The following is a 23050-nucleotide window of genomic DNA, read 5'->3' on the forward strand; positions in this document are numbered from 1 at the left end:
TGGGATGTAATGTAGTGTTTTTTTTTTATATACTTTTTCGTTAGTATTCCCACACATCTTACTTGAAATGAATGATGCCTTGTGTTGTTGTGCAGATATTGTTATTTCACTAAAAATACTCTAATTTACCTTTCTTCTATTTAGTGCTTTGTGATCTCCATTCTCGGAAACACTTGTCTTACGTGAAAGCTATATAAAAAGGGGAAATGGTCCTTTCCCTGCGTTTTCAACACAATTATTACAATCATAGTTTAGGGATAAATATAATAATTATAACCTTGTTTGACAAAACTTCTTGTATGATGAAATCCTAAATTCTTATATTCGAAGAAAGGAAATCTCATAAATTATTTCAAAGATTGTGTACAGACTAATTTTACCTGGAGTTCTTCGCGGTCTCTGAAGTGACGGAAGGGCAGTGTAGGGGGACGGTTTCCTGAGGCTCATATTAGCTGAATACCTCGCTACTTTCAAAGCCAAAGAGAATGTATGGCATCAACAAAATACAAGAGACAACATTACCGTCCTTAAAATCATCAGCATTTTATTTCATTAATTAACTTTATACATACACACACACACACACACACACACACACACACATATATATAATATATATATATCTATATATATATATATATATATATATATATATATGTGTGTGTGTGTGTGTGTGTGTGTGTGTGTGTGTGTGTATAAAGTTACTTAATGAAATAAAATGTTGATGATTTTAAGGACGGTAATTTAGTCCTTGTATTTTGTTGATGCCATACACTCTCTTTGGCTTTGAAAACAACGAGGTATTCAGCTCTCAGGATACCTACCGTCCATTTGAGTTATTGGGTTGTTTGTTTAGTACCAGACTCATGTTTGGTTGCTCCAGTCAACAGGTACTACGTACTACCACATCACAAGGTTATCGATTCCGATTTTCACGAACAATTTCTATGCCACAAGAAATCCCAATGGCCTAACTTTATCCATCTTCTAGTTACATAAGTTCAATAACAGCAAAAGAGAATGATGAAAGTATGGTTTTAACGTTATACTCGTTGCGTGAACGTGTACAGCCATGAACAACCGAACGAGAAATGACTTTTTTTTTTTTTTTTTTTCCAAGTACAACCGAATTTCTGCGCAGCAGAGAGAGAGAGAGAGAGAAGAGGAGAGATAGAGAGAGAGAGAGAGAGAGAGAGAGAGAGAGAGAGAGAGAGAGAGATTCTTTTTTCCGTAGGAAAAGACGAATTTTGATGACGCCGTCATTCCGTGCAAGTGAAATTTTGATTAGCGATATGGCAGACATTGCTTGAGTAAGAATAGTAAGAGAGCAACAGAAATAAAAGGGAGGAAGAAATCTGCAGTGTGGCTTTCACCTTATTTTATTTTGAATACTTCCATGTATAGCCTATCAGTAGAACATTTCATACAATTGACTTTAAAGTGACCCCATCGCCAATATTTCAGATAATTTTAGACACAAAGATAATTCAGGTGTATATGTAGTGGCGATTGTTTTACAAACCGGCAAAATTGTAACTTAACCATTCAATTTGGGAGGGAAAATAGACGACTTCTTACAACAAAGTAAAGTTTATTTCAGTGATGTACAACATATCAACAAATAACGATGAAACAAAAAGAAGCCTACAATATTTCCATATGCCAATCAGTTAGTTCTTTGTTAGTGAACAAACCCACAAACTGTCCTTGTTACCATGATTAATTACCCAAATTATGAAAATTCACATAGATTCCACGTAGCATTTCAACTGAGTTTACCCAAAACCTCAAGAAGACGCTATAATCCACCATAAAGAAGTTCGGCAAGATGCATCACTACAGATAAGGAACCACTTAATCAGTACAACATTTTGAATTAAGAATATATTCTTTAGTTAACGTAATGCCCAGACTGATGAAAAATACGTTTTAAAGGTTTGACGTGACTTTGTGAACATAACCAACGAGCCTCACTCGACTGATTCCACCGTCTGGAGCCATAACGATGCGGACGTGAGATACTGGATGTTTGTGGACTATCTCCCTCTCGTAGAAGTGACGCATGTGGGCCTTCATCTGACAGGAAATAAGTACAGTGGCGTAATATAAGAAACTTTCCTTCGGCAAAGAGTAACAATTATTTAACGAATAAATAAAGTATTGAACTGAATTAAAAGAGATGCTCACATTCGACATTTTCAAATTGACACATCTGCATCTGTTCATAACCTGTTAGGTTTTCTACTCAACACTTGAAAAAATGTCCTTCAAGTTGAAGAAATATATTAAAAGCTTAAATTTGATGTTTTCAAGGAAATGACGCTAATGAATCTGTTAATAACGACCAAGTATTACTGTAAACTTAAAATAAGATAAACAAGCTTTTAAGATGATATCATTGACAATTGCATTATAGTAGATGATGATAATAATAATAATAATAATAATAATAATAATAATAATAATTATAATAATAATAATAATAATAATTATTATTATTATTATTATTATTATTATTATTATTATTATTATTATTATTATTATTATTATTATTCAAATGAACCCTATTTATACAGAAGAAGCCCATAGGGGACACTGCATTGAAATGCACGCTTCCAAAGAATAGTGTGTGCATTCGAAAGAAGTGCCACTATTCCTCCAAGGTAAAGGGAAATACAGGAAGAGATGATCGGTTATTAGAAAAAACAAATTAATTAACAAATGATTAATTTAAGTAAATTGTTAAATACAACGAGAACTGTATCAGGGTAGTAACTGCATTGTTTGAACTTTTGAAGTTCCAACTGCACGACATCCTCAGGGAGGCTGTTCCACATTCCAACGGAACTGAGGCGTTTGACAGCGAGGCCCAATTACTGCATATTGGTGCTGCTGCTCAAACAATCTGGTTGATCTCGGCAGATAAAGGGGATCAGGGACCATTTGTGAATGTGAAAGACCTCTGTTGAAATACAACTTATGAAAAATTGACAAACAAAGGACTAACTGTCGATGGTCCTGTGAGGTATGACATTAGGCAGGTTGCGAGTACTAATTTTATTACATTGTTGTTGTTTGAGATTAAGCTGGCCCTGTGCCAGCACGGCCTCTTGCTCCTAGAGCAGCTCGTAGACTTTATTATAGGTCAAAGGGGGTTTACACATAGAGGGTATATACCTGGAGTTGCAATCTCTATACCAATACACGTAGTTCGGTGGTCTTCCACCAGGGCGGCGCTGCAAAGCCTTACGGCCATTTTTAAAGGTCTGCCAACCCACAAATGTTTTTTTATTGTTAATGTTTAATGAGTGTTTAGCAAATTTTTATAGTTTAGTGAGAAAGTTTTTACTGAACATTTATTAGTAAATGTCTAGAATAGGGTTTAGTGAATGTTTACTGAATATTTAGTGTTTTGTGAATGTTATTGAATCTTTGTTATGCAAGTATTCAGTGAATGTTTATTTAGTCTTTAGTGTTTTGATGAATGTTTTGTTAATGTTTATTGTATAAGTAATCAATGAATGTTTAGTAACTGGTTAGTGAATGTTAGAGTAAGATATTCAGTGAATGTTTAGTGGGTGTTAGAGTTGAGTGAAAATGTTTTGTGAATGTTAGTGGTACTCAATTGTTTAGTGCATAAACATTCAGTGAATGTTTAGAGTATAGTGAATGTTTAGTGTGCTAAGTGTTTAGTGATGGTTTAGTGCATGTTAGTGTTTAGTGAAAAAATGTTTAGTGTGTAAGAATGTGTAGTTAGTGTTTATAGTTTAGTGAAAATGTTTTGTGAATGTTAGTGTTTAACAAATGTTTAGTGTGTAAGCATTCAATGAGTGTTTAGGGTTTAGTGAATGTTTGTGTTTAGTGAATGTTTAGTAAGTATTCAGTGAATGTTTAGTGAGTGTTTAGTAAATATCTTATGATTGTTAGAGTTTAGTGAATGTTTAGTGTGTGTTTATTTTGTGTTTAGTAAGTGATGAGTGGATGTTCATTCACTGTTTAATGAGCGTTTAGGGGTTTAATGAGCATTTAGTGTTTAGTGATTATTTAGTGTTTAGTGAGTGTTAATGGTTTAGTGAATAGTGAATGCTTAGTGAATGTTTAGTGAGTGTTTGGCGTAAAGTGAGTACTTAGTGGATGTTTAGTGTATAGTCAGTGCTTAGTGAATGCTTAGTGACTGTTTAGTGTTAATGTATAGTGAGTATATAGTGAGTGCTCAGTGTTTTATGAGTGTTTAGTGAGCGTTTAGTGCATTGTGCTTAGTGACTGTTGACTATCCAGTGAATGTCTAGTGGTATTGAGTGAGAGTGCATGTCAAGTGTAAGGGTTTAGTGAGTGTATAGTAAGTGTGTGTATAGTGAGTGTGAGTGTTTAGTGAGTGAAAGTGTATTGTGAATGTTAGTGTTAAGATTTTACATTACTGTTTAGTTAGTGCTTAGAGACTGTATGCTAAGAGAGTTCTGTACTTAGGCCAACCTGTTTTTGTAAGGTAATTTTTCTCTTTGAAATTGGGTCCAGTAATAATAATAATAATAATAATAATAATAATAATAATAATAATAATAATAATAATAATAATAATAATACCAGCAACAATAATAAACTATAGTCCGACAGATCTAAACTGACAGATTGCTTACTTCCTTGAGAAAAACTCTGTTGCCAGATCTCTCTTAACCTTTAAATCGTTCCCTTCTTAAGTCCTCAGCCATCTCCCAGCGAGGTATTATTTGGGACAGTACCTAATGAAACTGACCGTATAAATCCTAATCCGTAAACTCGATCCCCATTCTATTTGGTTATTACTTTTGAGACTATTTATTGTTATATTTGTTATGACTTATACCCTTAAATTTTGCATATTATATTACATATTTTATTTGATGATCTTTTTCATTAACAGTAATAAAAATCGGTAATTACATTCAGTATGTTATGTTTTAAGACATTTTCTTATAATCTTGCCAGTAGATTACTTCTATTTATTCTTTTTTATCATTTGAATTTTCCCTCTGCCATACTATCCATTTCCTATACAAGTCTGTAACATTTTGCATCTCATTGCTCTTCATTTTAAGTTTCCCCCTCATTTTCATGCATCAAGTTATAATTTACTTAAATTTCATTTCCTTTTTCACTCACGGTCTGGAACGTGTTATAAATCTAATGCGTGTAACAATTTTTACTTTTTATAAGGTTGTTGCACATACTCATCATTGGGAGAGACAAAATTTATTTACAATAATTATCACAGGAATTGTAATAATATGATTCTATACAAAATGTACATTACGAAGAATCTTCGTCGTCAGATGATCTTAGTTTAATAACAGCTATCCTTTGCAGCTTCGCCTGTTTGCAAGTTTTCGGAATGCTTAACTGCATTTGACCGTTTCACAGGGTGCTTTCTGTAGGAATGAATTAATTTCCCTATTGACTATTGTTCTCGGTAACCTAAAGCAAGAAGTCATTCTTTTTGACACTAGAGTTCTCAGTAAGACCGGGCGATGGGGCTTATCCAATGGGTAGCTTAAGTGATAATTCCTATAAACTTCATGGTTTAATATGCTTGGCCCACCTGCATATCGCCTGTCAAAGGTAACAGGGAAAGTGGCAGCGTCTTTCGAAACAGGTCTCACGTTTATAAATGCGATTTCTCATTTTATTTACAAATAAAATTATAATCACAACATGTGAACGCTTAAGTTCATCAAAACATGCTAAAAACTTTAAACTACCGATATATTGATTCGTGTGTTATAAAGTAAGGTATTCAAAACTGGATTCTGGTAAATGTGGCAACAGGGTTCTTACCCAAAGACGAAAACAATCTCTCAGTTTAGATCTGTCGAACTATAGCATACCAGTAGTAAAAATAATATTAATATTATTAATAATATGATGATGATAATAGTAAACAGATAAAAATAATAGTAATAATAACAATAATAAAGTAATAAAGTATAGTACCATGAGCTGGAGTGAGACCTTTCAATTATATATGGCCGCTCGAGGTCACACGTTAGGCAGGGAGATCGCCACTCCAGTGATATAAACTCTATGGGTTGTTGTTTGAGATTTAGCTGGCCTTGTGCCACCATGGGCTCTTGCTCCTAGAGCAGCCCATAGCCTATGGGTTTACAACTACAGCGTGCGGACAGCAATGTAGTCCGACCTGAGAGAGAGAGGAAAACGGGGATCGGCAGCAGCCGATCTGCGTTTTCTCAGACACAATTATATGAATACAATTAAGGCTACGTACAACAAATAGACCTGTTATATACATCGGCAGAAAGGCCGGAAAGTGCTCTATAAAAAGGTTTAAGGTACAATGCGGAGACGATGAATATATGTACAAAAACGCTGCAAAAGCATTGTCCTTACAGCCCAAGTTATATGCTAATGTTAGGAAACAGAAACCTGCCGCCACGAACCACACTATTTCCTGATCTGGCAGAAGCAGATATCCACACCGGAGAAAAGTATTCTAGTAAAAGAAGGACAAATGACCCAAAACAGGTTGCATTAATTTTGTGTCTTATAAACATATGAGGCCTTACGAACAATACCTCATGCGGTATTTGCTGAAACTTTCATTAGATGTTTCTCAAAAGTAAGATGCGAGTCAAAAGTTACACCATGAGTAGTTAAAGCTCAGACTCATTCTACAGCAGAGTCCCATCCACCTGAAGGGGAGGATGGGGTGGAAAATCCGTACGAGATCTGCTAATCGACAGTGTTTTCGTTTTACCGGAGTTCAGCCTCATACCCCGCCAACACTACACCATTGCCTGATTTGGCCCAATTAATTCCCGATTGAGGTTGAGGGTAGTTTCGTTTCTCATTAGTATAGAATCTACTACACCCACAAGTGTTGCAGCATTGTCATACTGAACAATTTTATTTTCCAGGTCAACAACCATATCACTTGCATACACTAAAAATAACAATGAGCCTAGAACAATGCCCTGTAGAACTCCAGACACAATAGGTCTTGATTCGCTAAAGATCCCGTCTACAGGAAATCTTGAAGTAATCCTAGAACATATCCAACCACTCCAAGATCATGAACGTTATAAAGAAGTGCCTTGTGATTTACTAAATCGAAAGTAGCACTAAAATCTACTTGAATTACTCTACATTCATAACCCTTATCAAGGTTCTCTTGCAAATGGCCTTTATATTCCACACGCTTATATAGTGGCTTAAAAATAAGCTATTCTACAACTTTGAAAGCACAGGGAGAATAGAAATTGGACTGAAGTTTCTGCAGCCTGCAGATATGCCACTCTTTGGAACTGGGACTGTATTACTAAGCTTGTACTCCTCAGCAAAGGTACAACATTGATATAAAAATCTAAAATCTTTTTAAAAAGCAGAGAGAAGAAACCATCAGGATTTCTTCCACCTCACTATCAAGATTATCCAGAATGTTCTTAAAATCACTGTTACAAAATGCAAATTTTGTAAGACTAGGTTCAGAATGATAATTATCAGGGCGAGGGACATCCCTAACTGATTGCTTAGCGCAGTTCAGCCTTTTCCCTAGTGGCTAGTAACCAATCTACCATCTCTGTTAGTAGTAGTGGAACGTTGAGAACTTTTTAAGACAAAAACTGATGTAAGAAACATTTGCAGTAACTTCAGAATAAAAAGTGTTTCGGTCAGATCTCCGAACAGCAATGCATGACAACAGATGTTACACGAAAAAAGAAATTGCAATAAGCCAAATTACTTTTCGGCCGAGTCAGGTCTTGATGAATTTCAAGCATCACAGCAGAAACTACACTACACTGAGATCAAGGAGAGCAGGATCTGTTCAAAATGACAGTGTGCGAATATTGGCAATTTTTATTCAAAATATGTGCACATTCTTATATAAGCCAAAAGCTAGACTGGTCAAATGTAAGAAAGAGAAAAAAAGGTGAAGAGCAGAATAACATGACACTAAAAAAAAAAAAAAAAAAAAAAAAAAGATGAAATAGTACCGTCTGGGAGGCAGCTATTATGGGAACACTAGTATCTTGTTGATATGTAGTCTCACACTCGTTACTTACGTATATATCTGTTTCTTTTTAGTTGCAAAGGTTGATAAAATCCAAATCCTAATGTCCTTGTCCAGCTCAGACCCCTGTGCCAGAAAATGCTAGGAAAAATTCGGAATTTTTTCAAATAAGGAAAAAATAATTTGAATTGCAAATGATCATCATCAATGTATTACCTTCTGCGCCGGTAGCAGTGTCTTCCAAATGCTGGAGGTGCCCAAGTTGTCTATGGAAGAGCGTTGGTTGTCTATGAGTGCTCCATCTATCCTGCATGAGTCTGGGAAATTGCCCTTGAAGTGGTTCGTGTCAATCTCAATGTTAGTTATTCTGCCGGGGTGACCGAGGCGCAGAACTGTCCACTCGTAGCCAGAAACTTGAAGCACTCCATTTGCATCAGCTGTTGTAGGAAATAAATAGATCTCTCACTGTAACCTTCAGGACCTTCTTGTTACTGCTTCTTTAGTAACAGTGCTCACCAAAATATAAAGTGAATTCGTTAAGGAATAATAATGAAATTTTAATCTTATGCATGCTCAATGTATAAGACTAAACACTAAACACATGCACCCAATGTGTGTCTGTATTTGAAGAGGTCAAGGGGAAAGTTAGAAAGGAAAGGTGAGTGCTGATAAAGTAGGAGGGAGAAAAGAGGAAGTACAGAGATGAGAATGCTGAGATGGATTTTGGGAATATCGCTGCCTGAGAGATTGGGTAATGATGAAATAAGTAAAGATGACAGAGGTGATGAGACAGTCACGATTGAGATGGTATGGGCATGTGTTAAGGATGGATGACGAGGAGAGAGTGAAGAGGGCTTGGGAGGAACCTGTTAGAAGAGGAGGATCGAGAAGGAGACAGGGAATTAGATGGTGAGATAAAGTGAAGCAAGAGATGGAGAGAAGAGGCTTGGAGGAGATTGATGCCTTTGACAGAAGGCAACCGACCCCTTAATGTGGGATATCGGTGGGAAAAAAGAAGATTAAATGGGGAACTGTACGGGAATGTTATATTGTACTGGACGGAAGAGGTTCTCAAAATAAAAGATGCAATTGGTGAGGTGCTGCTCGAAGAAGCTGCATCTTGTGTCTATGGAGTAATCAGTTTGATGTGCAGCTGTCAGTAGAGGACACAAGAGAAACAGATCTCAATGGGATGAGATGGGGAATAGTCACTAATTTAAGATTGCTTGTGGTAGCAACTGTTAAAGATTTATTATAGGTGTCAAAAGAGGGGTTGAAGAATGAAAAGAAGTCAAGAATTCATGAGATAACGAGATTTGATTTACCGATTCAAGTTAACATTCTCAACATTTTTCATCGACGACGGATATCAGTCATTTAGACTACTGTATATAGTATATATATATATATATATATATACATATATATATATATATATATATATATATATATATATATATATATATATATGCTTTATAAGGACTTTCACACTGTATATGCATAAAACAATACATATAATTATTGATAGAGTTTTGTTAAGACTGATATTAATAATCTAGTTGAAAAAATCCAGCTGCATCCTCAAAAGAATGTTGAATGGTGGTAATAGTGTGAGCGAGTGGCTGAGCAGGGTGAGTAAGGTATGTTCTGGGGAGGGAAAAGTTCTAGAAAGGTAATGGGGCGAGTTCGGGGGGTTTGGGGGTGGGGTTGAGAGAGCGTCACTCATCAACATAGAAGGGGAGGACTATGTTAGGAATTCAACTGGGAATTGAATCAGATAACAGATGTTTATGACAACAGACCTTACAATATCATGGTGAAAAGAGTTTAATAATTAAGCATGAAGAGGCGCTGAATTTTCACGGCACTTTAATAGTTTAACGCTGAAGTAATATGGAAATTTGAAAGAGAGTAAGAGTTGTTGATGCAAGTTTGGGAATAAGAAAGGACAACTGAACGTCGGGTGGAGCGGCTGATGGTTGGTGACTGAGCACTGCGAGGAGAGCTGTACAATCTGAAGGGGCTTTTTAATTGCAAGAGGAGAATGAAAGTTGAAAATAAATATGACAAGAATACTCCCATGAAGTAAACAGAAACGAGGAAGGTGGGGCGATTGACGTCGATATAAAAGGTGGAAGAATGAATGTAACTCATTCATAAACTGCAGTTATTTTGGAGTAAAAGTGACGGAGTGACGGGCCCTACAAGGATCTCGAGAGGAGGCAGGAGTAGGCGAAACAAGAAACGAAGCAGTATTTGAAAGGAAACTAAGATGTTTTAGGATGGCAAATCTTGGAAGGCAGTTGAGTATTGCTAAGCCTACACTCGGTAGTGAAAGTGGAGTGTGGTTGTCAGCTATATTAAATTAAAGAAAAATAAATAAAAAAAGTGGGAACGCTCAGCAGCTCATTTTCCCCGGAATCCGCCCACTCGAAACACCTCATGTTAGATTACAATCAGTGCTTTTCTGACCGTGACGTCTATTTAGCTTTGATCATAGACAGAGATAATAGATATATTACGGTTGCCGTAACCGTAGCCACAGCGTATTTTCATATATTACTCGAGTACCGACCAGTGTAAATAAAATCTGTACTGCTGCCTCAAACAAGTCAGTTCTCTCTCTCTCTCTTTCTCTCTCTCGATAGAGGAGACGGCGAAGAAATTTCGTAAAGTTAATAATAATAATAATTTGATACGTGAAAGAGACCCGATAATTAAAAGAAGAACAACTCTTATAATGATACGAGGAAGAAAATCAATCATATATATATTGATAGGAGAGAGAAATAATAATCATTTGATACAAGAGAGAGATGTATCGTTTGTTACCGAGTAACATCAAAACTAGTTTTAAAATTTTCATTGACTGAATGTCACAAAACGAATTTCGTGTGAACCTCCCCCTTTTGAGACTTATTATGTCACATGAAACTACATTTGCTGTATATGAACATGGCATAAAGTGAAATTCTCCCAGTCTCCGTTTCTTGAAAACGAAAAAAAATCATACGCAGTTATAACCATTTGCTTTGACTCGTTGACTTTGTTCATGCCATTTAACTCATAACTACACTCGTTGTTTTATGAAGAGGATGCTTTTCCCCCCAAACATTTTCTATACGTAGTTATGCACCCGAGCTGCCTTATTGCTGAATGTTATGAAATTCAAATGCCCATCACCCACCCTCAATTCCTTACTTTCCACGTAATATACGAAGAAGATACTTTTACATTTATACGAAGTCATATTATGATAACCTACTTCCCACCTTAACGGGTTTCCTAACGCTTTTCACGTTAGGAAACCCGTAGAGCGTAGATGCTTATTAATTTCTTCGTTGTCTTCATATATTCTCGTGTGATATCGTCTTTAATTCTAAGTGAGCCGAGTCAGTCGGCTATATTTGTAAATTGCACGTAGAAGCAAAGAATCTTGGTTTCCAATGCCGAATAATTGCTCAATTTACAGTTGCAATAACAGAAAGGATAACACCAAAGGGGAGGATTAAGTTTATTTAAACTTCCTAAAGAAAATGACTTTAAAACAGTTCCTTTTGAAAACCCTTGCGCAGATCGGAGTGTATTTGCGTTGGCTGAAGCGCTTCATATGATTAAGCTTATAAGAATTTTTTTGGTGCATAGATTTTATACAAAAAAAGGAGCTTTCATTTCATCTTGTCAGAAACTCAAAGGAAACGTGTAACGTATGCTGGTTCGTTAATGCCAAAAACATGTGTTAATACTGTCAGGTTTCTAGGAGAAAAAGGTTTAACTTCATCCCAGAACTGGTTGGTGACAGCCGCCTTCATAGATTTAGCAAATGACTGGTTTGATTTGATGCATTCCAGTGAAATGAATGGAGACGTGAAATCAAGAAATGCCTGTGGTGTGCATAGAGGCTACCACAAAGAAATTTTGGGCAGCACAGTAGCACTACAACATGAGAGATATGTGAGTGAAAGGTTATGCAAGTCGTTATTTAAGCTTTCTGAAAGGCATTGGTCTTTCTAGCAAATCTTTGACTGGACTGTTTGATAGGTTAAGTTCTTTATATAGTCTAGATTATACAATGACCCGGAGGATCAATCAAGACTGCTTGGAACATTTATTTGGATCAATTAGGTAGAGGCATTGTCCTCATGAGTACCCCATTATTTTGAGTTTCAAGTATCAACTAAGATCCTTATTATTAGGGAGACAAAACTCTTTAGTTATGGCTGACTCTTTCTCAGAAAATGACGAATCTTTTTGCCTCTGGTTAAGTTAAGTATATCTTAGTTCAATCAGACCACTGAGCTGATTAACAGTTCTCCTGGGGCTGGTCTGAAGGATTAGATATTTTCACGTGGTTAGCAACCAATTGGTTACCTAGCAACAGGACCTACAGTTTATTGTGGGATCCAAACCACATTATATTGAGAAATTAATTTCTAATTACCAGAAATAAATTCCTATGATTCAACATTGGAAGAGCGAGGAGTCGAACTTGCGATTACCGAATCGGTAAGCGAGCACGTAAACCCTCGTCCAACGAGAAACTGATCTGTACATAGTGCAACACTAATTGGGGATAAAAAAAACCCTTCGAATAACGATGAAAATGATGAGCGAGAGTTAGTATCAGAACCAGCATTTTGTTCGAAAATATCGACAATGAAGCTGAAAATAACGATCCAGGGGTCAGTCCGGAATTTTCTGTTATAGACAAGTTATCAAAAGACTCCCATTATGCTACCGAAGATCTTTATGCTTTACATGAGGGTACATTGCGCAAAAAATTTATCTGAAAATATCCTGAAATACGGGGGAAGCCGGCAACAGTGACCCTAAGAAAAATGGATAGATTTTATGAATGGGAGAAAAGTGCATGTTCCATCCAAAAATTCATAGACCAATGAAGGTTAATGAGGTAAGTTTTCAATTTAGGCAGTCCTCCATGGGGACACGCTTAGAGAAGGAAAGGAATGTGACACCATTGCATTGTGTCGAATAGCTGCAGGTGAGTTGCAGATGACTGAAATGTTAAAATTTTGCATAGTTAAGCATTTTATTCAAAATGTGGTACCTGAAGAGGACTATGTGATTTAACAAATATGATACTTCTAAGACGGGGGAAAAAATGAGGAAAATCACGGGATAAGATTCGAAAGAAAGAGTGCGAGCATATCCGTTAGGTATAGCACAGTAAAACTACAGGCTTATTGGATATTCACTGACATTTCTAATTGAATAATATTCCATAAAGGAAAATATGTTTATAGTAAACTCTTAAAGTAAAATGTATTACAGCCACTAAAGTCTAAAGTTATTTCTTCCGGGGGTCGGTGACGTCACAACCTCTCAGGAGTGTTACATCTGTTTATCTAGAATCTTGGCCCCATCTTTATCAGATCATAAATCAATTTGAGGGAACTGATTGTAACCTAACATGAGGTGTTTCCAGTGAGCGGATTCCGGGAAAATCACCTACTCAGCTCAGGATATGTGGAGTAAGAATGGTTGGAAGGGAGAGAAATCAAAGCGTATAGAGAACATGAGACAACATTCATGACTTCCCTTCGTAACTGAGGCCGATGGTGGCGCCTCTAGCCGCGTTGGGCGTGTAATGGGAGTTTGGAGATGTCAACAACGTGACGGGGACATTTCTGTGCTGCAGCTAATGATTATAGGCCCCAGTTATAATTTTTTCGATATCTCAAAGACAAGTTTAGGTGAGTGAAATTTTTTCAGTTACATTTTATCAAAACTAAGTTCACACTAACGAAATCATGTGACATGTTGACGGTTATTTTCTTGTTGTTCCTTTGACCAATGAGTAGGTGTCCTGTACCCTACTCAACTGTTGGTTTTTCATCAACAATGTTTTATCCAGACACTACAATGGTTACTGAGTGTTGTTGTAGCCATCGATATAATTTTTTTAAATAATAAATTATGTGAAATGTTTACATTGTGTATGTAGGTACTAAACATTTTCCTTACTGCAATTATAACTTATTTTTTTATAATGTTGAACACAGTAATCTCTGGGTGATAATTTACTAAAACCCCTGGCCAATATTTTAAAGGTTATTATACTTTGAAAAATGAAGATTGAAATGTCCATAAGGATCGATAAAAAGAAACCTAAAACTTGTAAAAAGTAAATGCAAATCCAAATGAGTGTCGTAATCAGCCCCCCCGCCCCCCTCTATCTCTCTCTCTCTTTAAGTCCAAGGGCCGCGACTGACGACGCCAAACCAAGCCATTACGCCGGTCGCGGTCTTGAATCTCCGAATACTGAAAATATTTACTGGCAGTGTAGGGCCCAAATGTACTTACAAAACACACTTGCGATGTCTTAAGGTTCGATGGTGTTTTTGTGATAATATTCTTCTTTTGTGATAATATTCTTGTTTTCTTTTGTGATAATATTCTTGTTTTCCGTTTAATTTCCGAATGATATGGGTAGAAACATTTGTATTTGTCGCAGACAAAAGTTTAAGAAAGTTAATTACGATCTGGTATGTGGCAATGTTGAAAAAGCTTTAAAGAATCCAAAAATGTAATGTCACGAACAAAAACTCATATTTACATAAAAAAACATTACCAGGCAACTTAATATACTTATATGGCTGCATTCCTTAGGTAAAGAACTAATATCATACAAAGCGGTAATGTATCTGCCTAAAGTCAACATAAGATTGAAACACCTGCCTTCAAGCAGATTTCCCCAGTTTTCAAGATTGGGAGACTCCTAAAGTAATGATTTTGCAGTCAAGGATTTCATCTGCCAAGTCCACGTTCTTCTTTTACTAGTTTTCTGAAAAAGGAAACTACTTAGATGCTTTGTCAGTCCGTCCGCACTTTTTCTGTCCGCCCTCGGGTCTTGAAACACTACTGAGGCTAGAGGGCTGCAAATTGGTATGTTGATCATCCACCCTCCAGTCATCAAATATACCAATTGCAGCCCTGTAGCCTTGGTACAACAACAGGCCACCAAGGCTGGTTGAAAGTTTCATGGGCCATGGCTGAGAGTTTCATACAGCATTATATGCTGTATAGAAAACTTGACTGCACAGAAGAAACTTTGGTGCATTTTTTTACTTATTACTTTTGTTAATGTTCCAGATTTAGTATATAATGAATAAGGAAAAGGGAATTTTAAGTAAACTTCCAGAAATCAGAAAAGCCAGATGTGAAGGCCAATAAAAAAATGACAAACAGTAAAAACCCGAAAAAAAAGAGGCTGACCGACCATGCATGGAAGAGGAGAGAAAAGAGAAGAGATGAAAGCAAGGGAAGTGACCCACCTACGAGGACGGGAGGTCTGTCGAGTCTTCGAGCTGTCTCCCACCCGTCGCCCATGTTCACGCCCCTGCCAGGGCTGATGAGGTTTCGGGGATGGCCGTAGTGGGCGTCGCTGTACTCCAGGCACACTCCGCCGTTGCTCACGGCCGCTAGATCTAGTAGCTTTCGGGTGAAGACAACGATTACATAATATGTATTATATAATTGTAATAGCCCCGATGCCCTCTTAGCTTCTCAAATTCTTTGCTGCTTGTCACTACAAAGCCTCGAGATCCAACTTTCAAAGAAATATGAAGAAATCGTGACGTCTGTTAGCAAGGAACGAAACCATGATACCATAATCACGACAAGGTCACTGGGGTCGGCAAGGTGACCTCGTCATGATTATGATATCGCACTTTCGTTTCCCGCTACCAAACATCACGATTTCTTCATATTTCTTTGAAAGTTGGATCTGGAGGCTTTACAGTGACAAGAGTATCCAAAATAGGAGCAAAGAATTTGAGAAGTTAAGAGGGCATTGTGGTTATTACAATTACATATGTATCTGGTGGAAAATGACCCAGTAGATAGATTTTATTATATATATAATTATATATATATATATTATATATATATATATTATATATATATATATATATAATATACATAATAACACCTTTATGTAATGCCATCAATATATATATATATAATATATATATATATATATATATATATATATATATATATATATAGATTGATTGGCATTACATAAAGGTGTATATATACACACTATGATCTAAAAAAATCACCAATAACGTGACTGGAATATCTGAAGTAATAATAGTCCACACTTATTGTAAAATGTGTATTAAAAATACATCTAAAGACGGGAGCTTTCGTCTACTTGATCAGTAGACCTCATCAGCTATTTGAGTTTAACAACGGCCTCTATGTTCGCAGCAAACTCCTTAAGATGAAGGGACTCGCAACTCGGTTACTTGCATGGTAACGCGAACACCCATATGGTGGAAACCATCTTTTTCTTCTTTAACCAAAATATGAATACCAGTGAAGTCATATATAAACATGAGCCTTTAATAAATATGTGGCTGAAGCTAATGATATCACAGTGCACCAGGTGTGAACATTAATACATACATTTTTTGGGCTATACCCCACCTAATCGCCTCTAAAATCCTGATTGCCCCTGTGATGATATAGTACTATAATACTTATAAAGCCTAAATGGCCATTAACATGGTTTAAACATTCTCGAATTAATTAACACCCTTCAGCCCCACATTGGGAACCATCGCTCTAGAGTATACTGTATATAATGTTAACTTATACTACTTTATATCAGTTCTCTAGATGTTTTAAGTGTAATGACAAATTTAATTACGATTTATATTGTTTCACTTTCCTAGGCATATATTGTTAAGGATAAACCCTTTTCTAATAAACTCTACAGCCATTAGTAATTTTAACGTAAGAGAAAACCATTCCTTGGGCGAACCCGGAGGAATGCTAATCCTCGCCTGAGCAAGCCAGCCGACAAGAGAAGCAAAGGATCAACCATGGGTGTGCCACCCTCTTGAAACTGGGGCCATGAGGCTGCCATGCATGGGCGAGATGCCCATTACCGCCACCTGGATGCAAGACCCTCATAATTTCTAGAGGTTATAAAGGGCTTTGACTTCGGCAGGCTCGCTCTCAGAATTTGTTGGACACTTGTCCTCCCCCCTTAAGCACATGGCGACTGTGGGCCTAGTATATATTTGTAGTGAGTTAATTCACTTGCCCCACCCCCACATCGCTGGCCCCCCTGTAGCACGAGGAACAACTCTCCTGACAACGATAAAGTACCGGTTTTAAGGTTTTAGTCAGTCACATTGCTGTCACCCTATTACTGTTTTTCCGTTTCCTTTTCATTGTGCGATATACCTGCAGTGAGACCTGTATTGCTTTTTATTTGTGCTGTTTCATATTGCAAGGCATTTAGGTGAAGTGTCATGTAAGTTGTTAAATTGTGAGGTACTAGAATCGAGTTCATTTCCAGGCACCATCTGTGCAACTCCTCAATTCCTTGATCACACGCCTCATTCCAGGAATGTAATCAGAGGTGTTTTTGTTTACAGATTAGCTGTGGTTTCTGTGCATCAGCTTGTGTGCAATATTGACTTTCCCCAATATACCCTCTTTACAGCGCCCTTCGAAGCAGGCTTATATAGAGTTCCCTTCATGAAATCTCCACACATTTTTTCTTTCATCTTGTAGTGAGTGACTGTTGTATTTTGTCCCAGTTATGCTAACCATTCTTGTGATAAGATTTTCTATTGTTAATATAATTAGTTAAGTTAAACCCCAGAGTTTATATAATCATTCCCCTTTTGAAGCAGGCCTTCTGCCATATTTAATCAAATATCTTTTTGCCCGATCTCAAGGCCAGAGCTTAATATTTTGCGTTAGCGTGTTCCAGGGTAAGTTGCTCGGATCTTCAGTTTAACCCATTGATAGACGTAGATCCCCAGGTAAATTTGTATTAATATATATACATCTACAGGGAAACCTCGGTTTTCGTACGCCCTGGTTTTTATATGATTCCGTTTTTGTAGACTTTTTCATAGACATTTTTGTCTCAGGTTTCGTATGATTCCTCGGATTTCATACACTCAGAAATGCTCCTTCTGGGTCCCACAGGGTGACTAGACCCTGTACCAGCACCCAAATAAAGCATCCCCTGTTCTCTCATAATCCATTCTGTTGTTGTGGTTATTGTTTTTTGTGCTTTTTAATTCGAATACAACTGCTAAATAAGCCATCATTGGGCCAAAGAAAGTTCCAAGTGCCAGCCCTTCTGTAAAAATGGCGAGAAGCACTATAGAATTTAAGAAAGAACTCGTAGCAAGTGTTGGAGGGCGTTGCATGCCGATTACAGTCAGAAAATGCCTACAAGTGCTGCTGTTAGTGAACATAAGGCCAACAGAGCCTGATTTGAAAAATTCAGAATGCAAACGGGCATACATAATGTGCCTACCTCATAGATTAACGACATGTTTACGAAGTGGAGTGATGTAAAATATTTTGTGGAGAATTATCATCCTAACAAAGTTGTTATAATCTGTGTCTCCAAAATCTTAATGACCATGTCGTGTTCCACTTCATGCAAATTTTGAAGGGATGGCAGAAACAAATGTCTCGGGAAGGTTTTGTTGTGCGATAGGGGTCTAGTGACTCTCAAGCTGGTCCTAGTGCCAGTAAAAACCTAAGAGGGGAAGTAACCCCAGATAGTGCCAGTAAAAAACGAAGAGAAGTAACCCCGGATAGTCCTTGATAAGTGAAATCCTTCTGGAGGGAGGTTCCCCTTCCAAACAATAACCTCTCCTCCTCCCTCTCCCCTCCTCTCCATCTTCCATACGCTAACAAGAGTCTTCCATAAAGGTAAGAGTGATGTTAAATGTTCATTATTTGCTTCATTATTAATTTATATCTATTTATCACCAATTTCTGTATTTAAAACTGTGTTTATTCCCTATAAACTATATTTTAAAAATATATTTTGGGGGGTCTGGAACGCATTAAGTGTATTTACATTATTCCTTATGGGAATTATTGTTTCTGTTTTCGTACGTTTCAGACTTCGTGAGAGGTTCTGGAACGGATTATGCGAAAACCGAAGTTCCACTGTGTGTGTGTGTGTGTGTGTGTGTGTGTGTGTGTGTTTTGTAATCAGTCCTTTTATAACATTTCATGAAGGGTGAAAGCAGCATAATCAAACTTGAAGGAGATAACCATAAGCTTTATGGGGAACCTTGCAACCTGACTGTCTGTGCCAGGAGTATGAGACTGAAAAAACGATTGAAGATTTTAATTAACTACAGAATCTCCCCAGCTGCTTGTGTGGGACGATGGAAAACACATTCGAGTAAAGAAGTGTCCTGAGTAGATCTTCTGTTTTATGATTTTACACTTATTTATTAGGACCTGTTGCGTTGCTGAAGGTCAGTTTACTGAAAACCCTGCAAATGATACCAAGCAGCAAACTATCAAGCTATTTGAGTTTAACAACGGCCTCTATATTCGCAGCAAACTCCTTAAGATGGGGGAACTCGCAACTCTGTTACTTGCATGGTAATGCCAACACCCATATGGTGGAAACCATCTTTTTCTTCTATAAATAGCCAGACCCCCTCCCAGTCTTACTTACAGTTAGGTATACAATCTTTTGTTTAAGCCTGTCTGTAAGTCTACATTCTGATACAGAAAATTGCCTTTAACCACAACTCATTCAGCTTAAGTACGAATTATAGAAGACAGGTCCCTCCGCACTTGGGAATCTTGATGAAGTCTAACCTGACTGCAGTTTATAAGAGTAGCTGAGCCAGAAAGATGGGCAACTCCATACCTGCTTAGGACTGATCTGGCTCCAGTTCGGAGTGGCCGAGCCAAAAACGCGAAGCCTGGCAATGCCTCCGTCAGGGTAGATGTTCAGTCGGATATGGGTCCACCTTTTCCTGCTCGTTGTCGGAATATAGGTGTGGCAGGTGTCTCGGTACCCAGGTCTCGCCTCTGTCAGGGGAACGATGAACTCCCACTCCTGAAAGGCCACAGACTATCTTAGTCCATAGATGAATTATTCGTTGATAATATATACTATAGTTTAGTCTGCAAAGAAAATTATAATCAGTATTGAAATCAGATAACAATTCAATTATCTGAATTATGTAGCACACACACACACATATATATATATATATATATATATATATATATATAATATATATATAGATATATATATATATATTATATATATATATATATATATATATATATATATATATATATATATATATATATAAATTAGTGTGTGTGTGTGTGTTCCTAGAGCAGAGAGAGAAAGTTTCAAGGAACAACCTCAGATTTAAGCTGGTGGACCTTTGCCATGACATCTTCACAAGCAGCGGAGCCCATTTCGCTTCTCCTCTCGGGTATACTTGATTCTTCTGAAAAGGGAAACCTTTTTAATGTTTCCGGAACGACACAAAATTGAATGTATAGGCAGCTAAGTATCATTCGATGTCTAAGCAGTAATAACACTATAAGGTCTTCTTTTATACAGCCTGAGAGAGCTGTTTTGGAACCAAATAAATAAATAAATAAATATATATATAAAAGTAAGCGTTGCTGTGCAAACCTTGCGACGTCAAGACCGCTGCCTGCACGGAAACCCTTGGGACGAAATTTCCAGTAAAATAAGAGGTGTCCGCGTCGATTCCCTCGATCACTCCCGGCACACCTGTCAAACAATGGAACGTGGCTGAGTTTCGCAGGAAAATATTTTCCAGGAAATATTAAGAGCATTTCCATTACATATTCTACATAACATAGTACTACTTTCCAGTGATCGAACAGAAGCGCAGTAGTTACAGATGTACACGTTGTTACTCCGAAGTATCAGCGTGTATGTGTCCTTAATACCTGAACATCTGTAGTGGAAACATGTATCACATATTTCACAGCAAGTTCATTCGTCATCAACTTCATCCGAGCAATGTCCGCAAGTTGATGACTCTGTCGCTTTGGATTGACTCATCATTATCCAGTATTTGCTTTAGTGTTCCATCTCTACCTGCTGCTTCAATCATTGTGAGATCATGATAGTTTGATCTTTCCTCTACTTGATTTCATTTCGACAGTATTTTTCCCTTTGAGTCTAGGCAGAGGGGGAACCAAATGTCAATGCATAACACTTTCTACTCGAAAGAGCCTGGTTTCGCTGGAAACCAGTGTGGGTTTAAGGGCCTCCTGGGAGGAAGAACTTGCGCCTGCATTTCCTTTTCGGTTTAGAGCTTTCGTGGGAAGGGAGTGAAACATATCGGGAGGAGGAGCTGTGGGAGGTCTTTGGTCACTATATAATAACAGAGCTTGCGAATGAGACAGATTAGTATATATTTCAAGCTGTACCTCAGTCAAAGTCACTGTTATTTAGTCATCTCCTTGTGTGATGTTTACCATGCAGAAATATTAATGATCTGAGCTTACGTAGATATAGCGACAAACTGTAAAGAGTAAAGAGTTGTTGGTTTCCTTTTCCATGGTAAATTTTATATTTTCATGTAGACTATTGATATGGTCTAGAAACATCTCTCTATGCCAGGGTTCTTTGAATAGCGCAAATGTATCATCAACATATCGTCTATAATAGACAGGTTTACACACATCCTGTAAACCTGTCTATTATAGACGATATGTTGATGATACATTTGCGCTATTCAAAGAACCCTGGCATAGAGAGATGTTTCTGGACCATATCAATAGTCTACATGAAAATATAAAATTTACCATGGAAAAGGAAACCAATAACTCTTTACCTTTTTTAGACATCAATGTTAGCAGAGACAATGGTGAATTTACTATATCTGCGTAAAGGAAAAAATCATACACTGGGCTTGCTAACAATTTCTACAGTTCATGCTTCAAGAACTTTAAACTGAATTCTATTTACACTTTGGTTTACAGGGCTTTACGTTACTCTTCAAGTTGGTCTCTCTTTCACAATGAGATATTATTTTTAGTCAAATTTTTCTTACAGAACTCCTATCCTGAAAAACTGGTATATAAAGTCATTAACAGACTGCTGTCACAAGATTTCTCCAATCCGATGCCCTCTTATAATGTCTTAAAGAAAAATGTATATGCCGCTATCCCATTTATCTCTGACGCCAAGTTTTCTGCCAAACTTAGACAAATAATCGAAAATCAATTTGGCTGCCTTAAAATGCATTTAATTCCAATCAATCCACTCAAGATTGGCGTATTCTTCGGTTATAAAGACGAACTGCAGACCTTCATGAGATCCAACATTGTTTATAAATTCAAGTGCCCGGGATGTCCCGGTATTTATGTTGGATTAAACCGTAAGTTACAGTAGATGAGATACTGTAGCCATGTGGGATACAGCTTTAGAACGGATCAAAAATTAAGCAAACCAGAATTTTCTAATATAAAGAATCATGCCTCCATATGCAAAATTGAAATAAATAAAAAACATTTCTCTATCATAGGTGGAACAAGCCCAAAAAAAATAAAAGCCCAATTACCTAACTACCCTTGAATCCTTAATACATCAAACGGCTTGTTCCTTCTTTGAATTCTAACGTTTCCGCTTCTCCTCTTTATCTTACATAACTTAAGTCGTAGGTTGGTGTCAAGTTTTGGGCATTCGTTCCTCTCCTTCTCCTTTGGATGGTTAGGTGAGAACTGGTTCCTTTTTTACTATATACCTTTTAATTTGTATTAATTTTAATTTTTGTAAATACTTTTTTTTCTCAACTTAATTTTTTTATATAGAAAATTATGTTTTTTAAACTTTACCGTATTTTATGTTGTTCTTACAGATTGAGGATGCACATAGATAATTGGCGAAACGTCTCTTGTTAATTAATATGGCCCTTTTTGATGTGTTTGTTGGACCCTGGTGAATGCTGTTTGATATCTTCTCCTGGCCATATATATATACCATTATATATATATAAATATATATATATATAATATATATATATATATATATATATATATATATATATATATATATATATATATATATTTCTAAACGAATTGCCATTTACGAGTGGTGCCAAATTTACCGTTCTAATGGGGAATGTTAAATGTTATAGGAAAAACGAAGCTCTTTGATGACAGTATTGAACAGAATGACTAAAATTAAAAAAAAAAAATCAAATTGGGATTGATTTCCACAGCAACTGATGGTTA

The 23050-nt window shown here is 36.8% G+C and overlaps 1 protein-coding gene across 1 annotated transcript in view; it reads right to left on the reverse strand.

Annotated features, from left to right (window-relative positions):
• Positions 1-1571: 1571 nt before the first annotated feature.
• Positions 1572-23050, reverse strand: part of LOC135201638 (allantoicase-like) — a 33924-nt gene continuing 12445 nt past the window's right edge. The window contains exons 4-9 of the mRNA XM_064230728.1: positions 20472-20573; positions 20192-20280; positions 19683-19874; positions 15298-15457; positions 8219-8439; positions 1572-2076 (exon numbers count right to left, since the gene is read on the reverse strand). Coding sequence (XP_064086798.1) covers positions 1930-2076; positions 8219-8439; positions 15298-15457; positions 19683-19874; positions 20192-20280; positions 20472-20573 — 911 coding nt within the window. The 3' untranslated portion in view covers positions 1572-1929. The remainder of the gene's footprint in view (positions 2077-8218; positions 8440-15297; positions 15458-19682; positions 19875-20191; positions 20281-20471; positions 20574-23050) is intronic.

Source organism: Macrobrachium nipponense, chromosome 28 (genome assembly GCF_015104395.2).
Source record: "Macrobrachium nipponense isolate FS-2020 chromosome 28, ASM1510439v2, whole genome shotgun sequence".
NCBI classification, from domain to species: Eukaryota; Metazoa; Arthropoda; class Malacostraca; order Decapoda; family Palaemonidae; genus Macrobrachium; species Macrobrachium nipponense.